This window comes from Pezoporus wallicus, unplaced genomic scaffold (assembly GCF_028554395.1).
Source record: "Pezoporus wallicus isolate ANWC-B61680 ecotype Strahan unplaced genomic scaffold, APGP_CSIRO_Pwel_v1 contig_227, whole genome shotgun sequence".
NCBI classification, from domain to species: Eukaryota; Metazoa; Chordata; class Aves; order Psittaciformes; family Psittacidae; genus Pezoporus; species Pezoporus wallicus.
The window spans coordinates 17,156,875-17,170,463 of record NW_026635704.1 but is presented as its reverse complement, the minus strand read 5'-3'; the positions used below and the strand labels follow the sequence as shown (position 1 = coordinate 17,170,463).

Sequence of the window (13,589 nt, the reverse complement as noted above, 5' to 3'; positions counted from 1 at the left end):
CTACATTACTCTTTAAAGCCATGAGTGCTACTATTCTGTCATTATTTTATGAAGTCTGAGCTAGCAGTTTTATCTGTTCTTGACAAATATGACATTGGACATGCATATTCTCTTCCATAATAGAGAAAGAAAATACAGGACTGCAGAGGACACAACGAATAACAAAGATTTAGTTTGGTTTGCATATAAAAAACATGGTGTCTTCTAGAACCTTTAGAAGTGAAAAACAAATAAAATAAACAGAGGCATGATTTTAGAATAAATGAAGCATATTTCAAGCAGATTTTTCTAAATTTCTACATCAGAGAACAAACCAATCGGGGTTGGCTGTCAGCAATGAAAAGTAGGCAGTTTCCTACCCTCCCCAAAAGAAGATTCCTATATACTTTGCTATGATTTTATGATTCCTTTAAAACAAAAAGTCTTCCAAACCTAAACGCAGAGCAAACAGTAGGGTCCAGTAAAGTATAAGCTAGACAACTCCTTTTGATATGAAATAGATATTTCCTCTGAACTGAAATTTGTTTTAGCACTTTGTTCTTATGGCAGTAACTACTCCAGGAATTACTCTTCTAGGAAAAGCTCTTTAAGCCTCAACAAACAAGAATATGATTGCAATGTTCAAAAGTTAAAATGAGTGCAAGACTTGAAACATGAAAAAAAACAAAAAAAAACCTCTTCAGGAAAGTTAATAAGAAAAAACCATGGTCTAAAGTACGTAGAGGCAAGATATCCTAGAGAAATATTAACAGTGCTTTCATAAACCCCTGACACATCCCTGGCCTTAAAACTATAGAATATTAAAATAGAACTTTTACTGTATATTTAGTCCAACTCAAAATTATTTCATCAGCTTAACTTTCACTGTTGCACAATGCTGATGATGCTTAAAAGCAACACATTACCTATGGAGACAATCACCTTTTAGTTACAAGAGAAAATTATGTCTATGTGGAGCATAAAACATTGGTATTTTTGATATACTGTCCATGAAATGCTCTATGTAAACAAAAGTTTTACCAAAAACACACTCAGAGATTCAGATATATTTTTTCTCATTGTTTTACCTGCCCTCTAGCAAAAGTGATCACGCTGTTTCTCGAGTTAAGCCATCGTTTCCCTGAGTTGCTTTTTTCTCCTTGCACGCATAGATATGCCTCACCAGTTGCATCCGCTTTCTTCAAGTCTCCCGTGTGCAAATGGACTGCATATTCTACAACTTCAGAAAAAATACAGATGCAAAAAGAAAAAAGTCACGAGTGCTCCTTGCCCAAAACCTGCATTGTCAATGGCATAAACAATTGACAGTTTCATCTGAATTCCACACTGTGCCACAGAACAAAGAATACAGGTTTCTTCAGTCCTCGTGACATACATATCCAGAACACATCTGTTGTGGTTTAAACCCAGTCACGCAGCTTGTTCACTCGCTCCCCCCTCTTCTTGCCCTCCCCCTACTCCCGGAGGGATGGGAAAGAGAATCAAAAGAATGCAAATTTCACGGGTTGAGATAAGAACAGTTTAGTAACTAAGGTATAACACAAATCACTACTGCTACCACCAATAATAACAATGATGAAGGAAATAACAAGGGAAGAGAATACAACATCTCAGCACCCGCCGATCGATAACTCACTCCACCCCACCTGACTGAGCACCAACTGATACCTCATGCAACCCCGCAGTCCCTAGCTCTTCTGGGTAACTCTCAGTTACATCGTGGGCATGACGTGCTGTGGTATGGGATACCTCTTTGGTCAGTTTGGGTCAGGTGTCCTCTCTCTGATTCCTCCTGGCTTTCCCCCCTCCCTGGCAGAGCATGAGACTCACAAAGTCCTTGGTCAGAGTAAACATTTGAGCAGTAACTAAAAACATTGGTGTTATCAGTGCTGTTCGCAGGCTGAAAGTCAAAAACACAGCACTGCACCACCTACTAAGAAGGAGAAAAATGACTGCTACTGCTGAACCCAGGACAACATCCCTGCTATAAAACTCCCTGTTTGGTAGTCTGCAGAAAACAGATTTCTTCTGCTCTGACACAACTTACCATTCCCAGAAAATCAGCAGTACTGGCTGCTGCTTGGGAGACAGGATCTCCTATGTACTGCTCCCTGCCTCCCAAGGTAGGAAATTTCTTTCTAAGAAATACTTCATGTTTACATGCTCTTTGGAAAGTCTAAGTTCTGCTTTTTATTTACTCATATTTCTTTGTTTCTTTCTTCCTCTATGTCTATTGTTTTCTCCTTGAAATGAAATGGGAGCTCATACTTTTAGGGTGGTTTAAAAGAATTCTATGACCTGATTGTCGTAAGCTTTAAACTCCTAGAAATATCACCCAATGAAATAACACATCAGTACTATCAAGCTTACTAGTCAGACCATAATGCCATTACAGTGTTCTTGAGTTAAAACATGCTAATATGGAACAGAAATAATTAGCTAGAAATTCTCTCAACATCAGCTTTGTTACATAAAGAGAAAAACCTCCTCACATTTTGCATGATTCTTCAAAGAACCTCCGGTGTACTATGTAAAAACACACAAGTAGAGACCAGGTAAGGGAAATTTGAGTTTAAAGAAAAGCATTTCTTATTTTCTCAGCTGTGATCATCATATAGAGATTAGAAAAGGCACCTATGGCACCTGCACCTTGCCTCTTTCATATGTAATTCACAGGGGAGTGACATGATAAGACCAGACTGCATTCCAAAGAAACTTCATGGAAAACTCCTATGGTCCTTTTTCAAATGATCTATTTTAGCCCTGAGTTCATCATGGAAACAGTGAACAAGGAAACACTTAAACAGGAGCAGATCACGATCTAAATATTCATCATTATTTGCACAATTTTAAGGAGAAGCCCAGAGAAAAAATGTGAAGGTTTTTTTGTGGATTTGGGTTTTTTTTTCCTCCTAGTGTCGTAAGTCTACTCTTAGTTGGATTACAATAATAAATCTGTAAATCTGTGTTCATTTGTATAATACTGGTGCTGTCACGTTAGGAATCTAACTTTGGTGGCTATACTAGTGCCATTGTTTAAACCCAGTCAGCCATAAATCAGCCATGCAGTCTCTCTCTCTCATTCCCCTCCTTCTTTCCCTCCCCCCACTCCCGGAGAGATGGGGAGGAGAATCGAAAAGAATGTAACTCCCACAGGTTGAGATAAGAACAGTTTAGTAACTGAGGTATAACACAAACCACTACTGCTACCACCAATAATAATGATGATAAAGGAAATAACAAGAGAAGAGAATACAACTGCTCATCACCTGCCGACCAATACCCAGCCTGACCAAGCAGTGATCTAGCCCTTCCGGGTAACTGCCCCAGTTCTACCTACTGGGCATGATGTGCTGTGGTATGGAATACCTCTTTGGTTAGTTTGGGTCAGGTGTCCTCTCTCTAATTCCTCCCTGATTCCCCTCCTCCCTGGCAGAGCATGAGACTCACAAAGTCCTTGGTCAGAGTAAATATTTGAGCAGTAACTAAAAACACCGGTGTTGTCAGTGCTGTTCCCAGGCTGAAAGTCAAAAACACAACACTGCACCAGCTACTAAGAAGAAGAAAAATGACTGCTACTGCTGAACTCAGGACAACTAGAAATATGATCCTTACGTAGTCATCAGGGAAAGGCAGGTGCTGTAGAAAACACTTATGATGGCTTCCCATATATGCTAGGGTTAGAGACTTTAGGAGTCTAAACTTAGATGGTCTGAAGGTTCCTCTGATGCCAACCATAAGCATCATTACTTTGGCCTAAGAAAAAAAAAAACATAATCTTGCAGAAACACAGGTTTGTAAAACACAATTTTCTAATTTTTTTTGTAAGGAGCAAACATTTTTATCCACTGTAAAATGCAAACTCACACTTGGAATGTAGGCAATAAGCAGTGCTCATATACCAAGAATGTATTCAGGAGTGCTTACAGGATCTCTTGAACTTTTCTGTCACAAGCTTCAAGATTGATTTTTTTTTCTTGTTTTAATGACTGAGCACCCTTAAAACCCAACATTTTACAAGTCCTGAGTTATTTTCAACTACTACAAATTATTCAGCCCCAACTCCCACAACCCTCATCACTGGCACAGTAAAGCAGACATAGACATCTAGACTATGTGACAATTACATGCCAGAGAAAGTCTTCCAAACTCTCTCTGTCTCTGCCACTTACCCCTACCTGGGACCTGGCTGGTTGTATGTCTGCTTTCCCAGAAAGCACATGAGTGCAAAGAAGGGAAATGGTGCTTTAGACAGACATGAAACCAAGGAGAAACTAAAAAGTACTTGCAGTCTCACAATCAACAATTCAAGTCAGAGAGCACTGAAACACACATAATTCAAGTCTGAAATACATATTTTGGTATAAAATACATGACAGGATACACAAATATCTAAGTATACATTCTGGAAACATCTGATATTTTCAGTACAGTTTTATTCTTCAGTCAGATTTATTCCAAGATAGAAATGGCCCAATTTAACCAATCCCTACATCCTTTGAAAAGATATAATTATGAGAAATTTCTGGTAAGGTTGAGAATGATTCTTAGAACCCAGAAGCGAAGACTGTCATTTATTTTCATGTGTAGGTGATAGGAAAACAGGGAGAAAAAAAAAAAAAAAGCAGTGTTCTGAGGCTATTTATTTTTAAGTTTTTCTTACAGCTCTTTTCACAAGTTGGTGCTATTCATATTGAGTGCTATAATCAAAAAGCCTGAATTCAAATATTGTGACATCTTATTTAACTATTTCTTTATATGTCTAAAGTAAAAAGGTCACATAACTGGAACAAGGGTTCTAAAGGGTGGTTCTGCATACTGATTGAAAAATTGATATCTAAAAGGATTCATTAAATAATAAGGGCTGTATCAGTTCGCTAATAAAGCTGTGCTTATTGCAATAAACTTCTGAAATGTCTTAATTTCTCTTTATCTTTTACTATGTTGGGATGACATGTGAGAAAAATCTGTTTTCTGAAAAGTAACTTCACTGTGGCACTATTTCCTTCAGGGACTTCCCATGAGATTTTTATTTTTGGTTTTGTTTTACTTTTTCATTATTTAAACCAAGAACTGGAAAAGTATTTGCAATTGATGGCATCACTCATGTTTGATGATAAGAAGTAAACCAAGAGGTTTTCTAGACTAGGGCTCTAACATATCTCATCCCTTTCTTCAAGGCAGTTAAATATGCACTGCCAGGTGACAGACAACATAGCTACTTTAAAGTCAGTGTAGCTACTCACAATTTATCTTATGGGAGATCCAGATAGTTGGAAGTACATGAGATGTTAAGCTGACTCTTGGCCAATGGAATATTTGGTTCCAGCAGAGTTAGGATATGAAGGTAAGATTCTGTATTAATCATCTAGAGTGTCGCCTTGCTTGTGTAGCTTGGTCATAAAACCAGATTCATTGAAGTCAAAAGGCTGCTTGCATGAATAAGATCAGAAGAATTTGGTCTACAGATCTGACCACTCATGTGGGATAGATTAGAAATTACAGTGTTCACAATCATCTTTACTGCTTTTGTCCAGAATCATTAATATACTTAATCATGAGCGTAGGTTTGATCACACAGGTAGTACTCAAACGAGATAAACACTGAAAGGTAGAAACATACGTAATTTTTGAGTCGGTATTTTCTGCTGAATCTGCTGAGTCTATTGATGCATGATTTAAAGTTCAATGTAGTCACATTGAACTTTAGTCACAGCAAACGTTTCCCATTGACTTTCAGAGGTTTTGGATCAGAGAAAGAACTTCCACTATGTAAGTGAAATAAAAATGTACAAAGTAACTCCTATGAAGAAAAGCATAACATGGACAGGATACTGGGAAATGGGGTAAAAAGCTTTAGGGTGAGTGGGACCATTCTGACTATCAGATAAGCAGCATAACGCAACAATAAAAATCTATGAAAATAAGATATTCTGTACAACCTTGCCATTCTTTGTCTCTCCCCACGCCTATTGATAAAAGCTCTATTTCAGATGTAAACCAACATAATGTGAAACTGAAAGTTATCATTAAAAGATCAAAGTGATCATGGAGCTCATTAGAAGGCAGGGAAAAAGAACATGAATTAAATATGATGTTGCTTTGAATTTCTCTTTTTTGTTATTGTGGAATTTACTACATACTATAAATATCATTTATTGTGATAATTCAGTAACATTTGCCCACAGAACTCTCAGTAGCCTTTCAAGGGTGAACAGTTTAAACGATACATCCTTTCTCAATGTCAGAGGTATAGTTAAACATCCTGCACTGTTGTGATTTTAGTTTTGTAATAAAACCAGGCAATGCAGGTAATTTTTCCAATGGGGGAAAACAGTAAGAAAAGATGGGGGGGGGGGAATGAACTATCAGATGAACTCTTCTGTTGGAGCTCTCAAGACCTGTTATTGTTTTTCTCTATAGCTTGTCAGGTTCTCCTTGGAAAGATAAGATAGTAGAGGTGAGAATGCAAATTGGACAGGGTGCTGTATTTCAGAAGCACCTATTGCTGTATATATCTCCTGGTACATGCCTTCAACTGCAGTCACAAATCATGACATTCTAAAAATCAAGAAATTATCTAGAAATTATCAAGCAATATGAAGTCTAACAGCAGTTAATTGTTGTGTGATGACTTTGTCTCAGTATGTTAATATACGCATCTATGTCCTGCACATAATCATTACTGAATTAATAAAATCCTGAAGATTATTAATTAGAATATATAGTTATTTTTGCCATGATAAATCTTATGGAATCACTTTGTTTAGAAGAGAAGTAATTATATTAGTATGGTCTTCATTACAACCAGGCGATTGACATTACTGATAAAAATTACTGTTTATATTGATAATGGTTACTGTATATTTGGATGCTTAGTTTTTCATATTTACTTTGCTTTCTATGGAGTCATATACATGCAATTTGCTTTGCTATGATCAATATTTCTCAAAACTTTTGTTGTTATTTGAATTTATTCTATCAAGACATTAAAGACATAACCATAAACATTCTCATTTATCTCATCATTGCTCTCATTCAGAGCAATAATGAGTGCAAACACATGAAAATGATTTTTTTTTTATATTTTTTGTCTCTAGCATTGAAACTGGAATACAAGGAAGAAGCTGATAGAAATTTTAGACTGATTTAGTACTGGGATTACAAAGAATAGATCTACAGTAGTAGATCACCACACTCAACAAATTGGTTTGTGAAAAGCATCCTAGGCTAGTAGACACTACCCATTTCTTCATAATTTTCCAAGAAAAACACCTTCATTTTGTAATATACCTCAAAACTGAATTGCTTTACAAATCAGGATAATACCAAGAGGTAGTATCTCAATTTGGTTCTTAGAATAATAGAAGCTTGGAGGGGTGTAGTCTACAATTTTTTTACTTGAACCTATGGACTTTCTACATGTAGTTAAGTATTTCACAATTTCAAATTCTCAATATATTTATGAACAATTATAATTTTCCCAATTTTTTTCATAAATAAATTGGGAAAATAGAGCTTTTTACCAGACTCCAGATTTATAATATTCATGATTGCATATCCTGTATATATTGCATCCAAAGTCATTTTGAATCTGACATATCAAAACCCTAAAATCATAAGATTTTTTCAGTAAATAAATGCAATGTTATTAATTGTTTAAAATTATGCAAGCCCCACACAAACCCAGAGATTTAAAAAGTCTCCAGTGTTTTATTTGCTCAAGTTTCAGCTTTTAATGGGATGAAATATTTAGGAAAATCTCCTTAGAGAATAGTGTGCAAAAGTTCACATGGAATATTTTAGTCCTTTTTCTGGGCCACTTCCATCTTTTTCTATTAGTTTCTGTTTAAGCAGAACATCTTTGTACTATAGCCTCTAGCAAAAACCTCTTAACTGTCACTAAAAGCTTCCATATGTGATCTTTACTATCCCCATCAATCCTCTTTATTTTAATGAGCTGGATAGATGGGAATCCTGTTCTTAAATAGCTAGTGACCAAGTTATCAGTATGCAATTGGTTGTTTCTCTCCATATTCCTGGGTGGGGGGAGTGGCTGGCAGAAATAACTTTATTATCTCTCAGGCATCATAAAATTCATGTTACTAACAGGAATGAAACATTCAACATACAACTTCATATATGTTTTTGAGAAATATTTCTTCCTGTGCTATAAATTCTCATGTCCATTAATAAAACACCAGTGAAATTTAAATTCTTGGATATCCCTTTCCTCTTTAATTATTACACACTTCAAAAATTCTATCTCTGTTTTGAGGGGGTCTTTGCAATTCTTTCATTCTTTAAAAAAAAACCTATTTCTAGGTCAAATACATTTTTAATAGGAAGATTTAGGCAATATCACACAGTAGATTATACTTTGTACACATCTTCAGCTGACACAGTGTTAATTTGAAGAGAAAACGCATAAACAAGAGCTAAAACTGGAACATCATCTAACATGAAAGAAGCAAGATCCCATGTTTGGTGTCAGCAGTCACAGCATCTGTCATTATCCTGATACCAGTAATTTGTTTTCTCAGCTTTCTTTTGTGATAAATGCATGCGCAAAAACATCAAATTCCTTAATACCAAATTCTTGTGGAAATCCTCACACATTATTTTAGTCCCAGAAGAGATATACTGGTATTCCAGTGACAGATCCTGACCCCAGTAACAAAAAAGGGCCTAGCTTACCAGGCAAAGGCTCCTCATCTGCATAGAGAGCTGGCAGCTCCACACATTTGTCTTCGTTAGGGTTGAACCAGCAGTCAAAAGCTAAATACATTTCTTCCTTTGTGCCTGTGTGCTTCATATGCAGTAAATCCAAGTGCCATGGCTGGTTTAGCACGCTATGCGGGCCGGTTACCTGAACTTTGTATATTGAGCCAATATCTGCCAATTCATCCTGCGTGAGGAGAAAGAAAAGATGAATGGATCTCATTCTAACTGTGCCAGACCAAATGTAGTTGACAGCTGTAGTTGAACAAACTTCAGTAATTAAAGAATTGGGGCAGATTTATAACTACTACTATTTTTCCCCTTTCTAATCAATACAAAATTGATTTACTAATGTGAATTTGGAGGTGGAATACTTGAGATTTGATATCTGGGAACGAGTGATGGCAGTCACTGCTGAAATTTATGCACAGAACAAGGCACAGTGTTCGTATATATTACACCGATTCAGCAGACTATTTGCAGGAACAAAAGCTTCAGTCTATTTTAAAAATTTTAAACACTACTAGAAAAATTTCTTACAATTTGTAATATACAAATGGTGCAATTAATTATAAATTTGAAGGAGAATTAATCTGATTTTGAGAAAACATCTAAGAAATCCCTCATCTTCACCCTACATTATGTTTTCATATAGAGGCTGTCTATTAAAATCCTCTAGTTCTACTGGGGACAGTACAGCATCTCTGTGAAATACCATTATGCAAGTAAGCGAAAGGTAGAGGAGGCCTTAGATAACTTTAATTATTAAAGGAGTAGTTTTTCACTGTAAGGGAAAAAGAAAGGTGAATACAGAAGTTGTTTTTTCCTCTTCCTATTCTCCAGTTCTCATACTCTTTCCCCTGCTATTTCATTTCAAATACTGCCTAACTAGAAGTGCATGTGACCTGACTTCAGCCTTTCCTCTGACAGTGCACTTCATGTTTCATACTATTTCTTCACATTTACCAGAGGTTCTTAGAAATAACTTAGGAAAATCTTCTGGGTACTCCTCACTTTGGATCATGTTTAGGGCCTAGACTAGTCTGCTTAGTTCCTCTTTCATTAAAGAAAAAAGGACCATCGAAAACTAGCCAATTGTTTCTTTAGCTCAATCATTAAGCTCGATTTACCTGGCTGGTAAGAAGAAGAACCAGGAAATAGTTTCTTCGTTCAAACTAAGGTTCCTTTCTGATGAACACCAAAATCAAAAGTAACCTATTTTCATTCATTATTTGGGCTTTTTCCTATTGGTTTCTTTACCCCTTTTTTTGAACCCTGATTTATTCTTACTACCTGCTTCCTCTGTTCCAGCAGTCAATCCTGAAGAAACATCTTTCAGGATATAGCTTCATGAACACATTTCTGTCATGCAAAGCTCACTTGTCAAGTTCCTACTTCCCTGCCTGCCCACTTTCTCCCATTCCTTCAGTCTTGCCTTATGTTTGCTTCTGCAGCTGCAGGATGAATTAACTAAGGTTAAAACCAAGGCTGAAAAAACAAATAAGGTTAAAACTTCATGTTTTCTTACAGAGATCAGCCATTTCCTTAAAACCCACAATGGACAACAGAAGGATGGAACAAGCTGTACAAGAACAGAACAAGTAGCAGTCCTTCATTTGAATATTGTCCTATCTTTTAGCACTTTGTGGCTCAGGCACTTCCTGAGCCAGAGGATGTGTCTGCAGTGTTTACCTTCAGGTCAGTTCCTTCTACTGAACTTCAAAACCAGAAAAGCATAAGAGTAAAACAGTGTTGGCACTAGGAAGAAATTACAGCTGCAAGAGGGAAATAAGAGCACTGGGAAAAGAAGCAGGCTACAGTTCAAGTGGACTTCAGATGCTTGTCAATATTTCAGTTAATGGGTAATAGGAGGAAGTCAAGATAAACAATTGAAGGGTAGAAGTACAGAATAAAGGAGGAGAAAACTTGTGGGTAAAAAGAAACTGATCAAGAGGAAAAGGCAAGAGATACAGGTAAAGAAAAGAGAGAAAACGTGCAAGATAGCTCAAAGAAATATGGTGGCAGGGATGAATAAATTACATGAAAGAGAAAAATTAACTTTCTGTAGATTTAATCTCATTTATGATTCTTCCTTTGCCATTATCAGCCCCAAAAGCTGCATAGTATCCCACAGTATCTCCTAAGTTTACAAAGTACTTACTTCTGTGAGATCAACAAAACCTTCAAATCAGTACCTGCAGCATGGTATATACTGCGATATGCACCAAGGGACCAATTTGCTCACTTAAGCATTCTCAGTATGAGACACTGGGAGAATCTGCTTATTCAAAACCCATTGTTCCAGTGACAGTGTTACTACCTACAAACAAAAATGACAATCTGTGCCAGACTACACAGAAGACTTAAAAATCAGCTTGGTATTTTAGTTGAAAGAAACAATTTATCTCAGAATTAAATGTGTTATTGGCTACATGATTCTTAGGCTTTTCTTTCAGTAGAGAAAGTTTGAATTACTTTGATTTGAATTGCTTTTCCTGTAACTTGAAGTGGCAACTTTTTGTGACTCAGGTTGCCATAAAAGATAAAAGAAAGGGATACTGGATCCTCTTCATTGCTCAAGTCAGATCCAGTGATGTCCATTATCCAGAGACCTGACGTCGTCATGTTGATTTCAGGAAGTTTAGGACTGGAAGTCAATCTTCTGCCTTTAAAAATTATAAAACAGAAAGAGGAAAGATGACAGAATGGCATAATATAGCAGGACCATAGCCTTTATAGTACACAAATAAAGCTTTATTTGCAGGTTATCTTGTATCTATAACAACAGTTCACTAACACATCTAAAACTTTAGTAAAATTTTCGTGAAGAATTTAGCAACTTAATCTTAATTCTGTGTTTAAAATTTAGTTTCAGAAGTATTTTATTGATGCCCTGGTATTTTCCTTGTCATATTCAGAAGTAATTGCTAAAAGAACATTCACTCACCTTTTAGAGTTCTAAATAATTGTTCTTAAAAAAGCAATCAATGTTACTAAAACTAATTTATCATTTAGACGCACCAGCCATCTGTACTGTGTAGGGACCTAAAGCAAAATGTATAATACTAATGAACTCTGCTTGTAACTAGATCTTAGCTATATAATACATACTGTAATAGTGTGAGGCTGACACATAAACCTATAATAAGCGCACAAAAATATTTGCCATATCCTCAGATCAATATTATTATCTCCCTCCCTTTTTCTTCATTAATTGCTGTTTTCCTTCATTTTCATTCTGTTTTAACCAAAGGAACAGCTCAGTAAAATGTACTCTTTGCAACACAGAAACAACACGCTACTGAATAACTGCTATCTGTATTGGGCACCCACCCTCTATCAGTTTAAAGCCATTCCCCCTTGTCCTGTCACTACATGCCCTTGTAAAAAGTCCCTCTCCAGATTTCCTGTAGACCCTCTTTAGGTACTGGAAGGCTGTTGTACCATCTCCCCACAGCCTTCTCTGGGCTGAACAAGCCCAACTCTCTCAGCCTGGCTTCACAGGAGAGGTGCTCCAGCCCCCGATCGTCTTTGTGGCCCTCCTCTGGACTCACTCCAACAGGTATTTCTTATGTTGGAGGCCCAGAGCTGAATGTAGGACTCCAGGTAGGGTCTCACAAGCATGGAGTAGAGAGCTTTCACTTCAATGTGCTACATTTAATTTGGAAGGCAAGCATTCCATAGACAATATATTGACAGGATGGAATTTTATCCACTTTAACCTTACCAGATTTGGGTTTGCTATAACAGTAAGATCAAACCGAAAATTCACGTTTTCAATGGAAGAAAAATACTATAGAGAGCTGAAAGAGCTATGGCCAAATTTATATATGTGTATGCATGTATTTGCAGAAAATCTTACCAGTTGTCACAATCTCACAAACAGTCTCACATAATCCCAGATGAGTATCAAGCCAGTTCCACAAAGGGAAGACCCATTCTTTGTCTGAGTCTTGTGATTCCTTGACTGTTACCATCTTGAGGTACATGCCAGCCCCGTACCCTTCTCCGTCATGTCCTATGACCACTTTTTGCAACTGACTCAGAGAAACAGCTTCCACCAAAAATGAATCCACCTACCAAAAAAAAAAAAAAAAGCAAAAAAAGGGGAAAACTTAATTAAAGTGGATCTGAATATGCTTGAACTTCAGGGAAAATACAGTCTTGGGTTCAGCTGAAGGTTTAAAATTTGTGTGAGTTTTTTTATATTTGATATATAACATCCCCTCCGAATCTAAGAAAGCACACACTGATTATACCTAACATTGACTCCCACATTCATCATTAACCACACACTGTAATTTCATTAGATCTTTAGACAATATGGATCATTTCAGCAATCACAAATGGGGAAAAGCGAAAACAACAGAAGGGAGGAAGTTAAAGGTGGAGAAGAATTTAAGCAAAAGACAAGAGATCGAAAGGGAAGCAGAATGGAGAAGTCAGAGTAAGACAAAAGAGAAATAAACACCAGCATCAGTGGTTGAGAATACAGACAAGATAAGGAAAAACGTGAAATGCAAAGAAAGAAATTATATGCCTTATTAAATTCTTGCTTGTTTTGTAAAAAATCTAGGTTTTCTCTATATGGCCCAGTGTTATGGATTCCACCTAGTGAAATAATTTCACGGAAATCAAAGACTGTCCTTGATAATGTACATCTTGACAGTGAACTTTTTCAGACTTCAGCGTTCAGTGAGTGAACCTGTCATAGGAAAGCCTATTACACAAGAGAAGAATCTTATTGGTCATCTAAAAACCCTGGTTTTATGTGCATTCTCTTGGAATTCTTTTCTCATGTCTAAACTTACTGACTGGACATTGAGTTACTGTTTCGTGTAGGATTTTTGTTACAGAAATATCTTTGA

The 13,589-nt window shown here is 36.6% G+C and overlaps 1 protein-coding gene across 4 annotated transcripts in view; it reads right to left on the bottom strand.

Moving 5' to 3' along the window:
• The window catches only part of RP1 (RP1 axonemal microtubule associated), a 209,220-nt gene that overhangs the window by 56,299 nt on the left and 139,332 nt on the right, over nucleotides 1-13,589 (bottom strand). For all 4 annotated transcript variants that reach the window (XM_057397796.1, XM_057397798.1, XM_057397797.1 and 1 more), the window contains exons 35-38: nucleotides 12,584-12,797; nucleotides 11,197-11,387; nucleotides 8,698-8,908; nucleotides 1,068-1,219 (exon numbers count right to left, since the gene is read on the bottom strand). In XM_057397796.1, coding sequence (XP_057253779.1) covers nucleotides 1,068-1,219; nucleotides 8,698-8,908; nucleotides 11,197-11,387; nucleotides 12,584-12,797 — 768 coding nt within the window. The remainder of the gene's footprint in view (nucleotides 1-1,067; nucleotides 1,220-8,697; nucleotides 8,909-11,196; nucleotides 11,388-12,583; nucleotides 12,798-13,589) is intronic.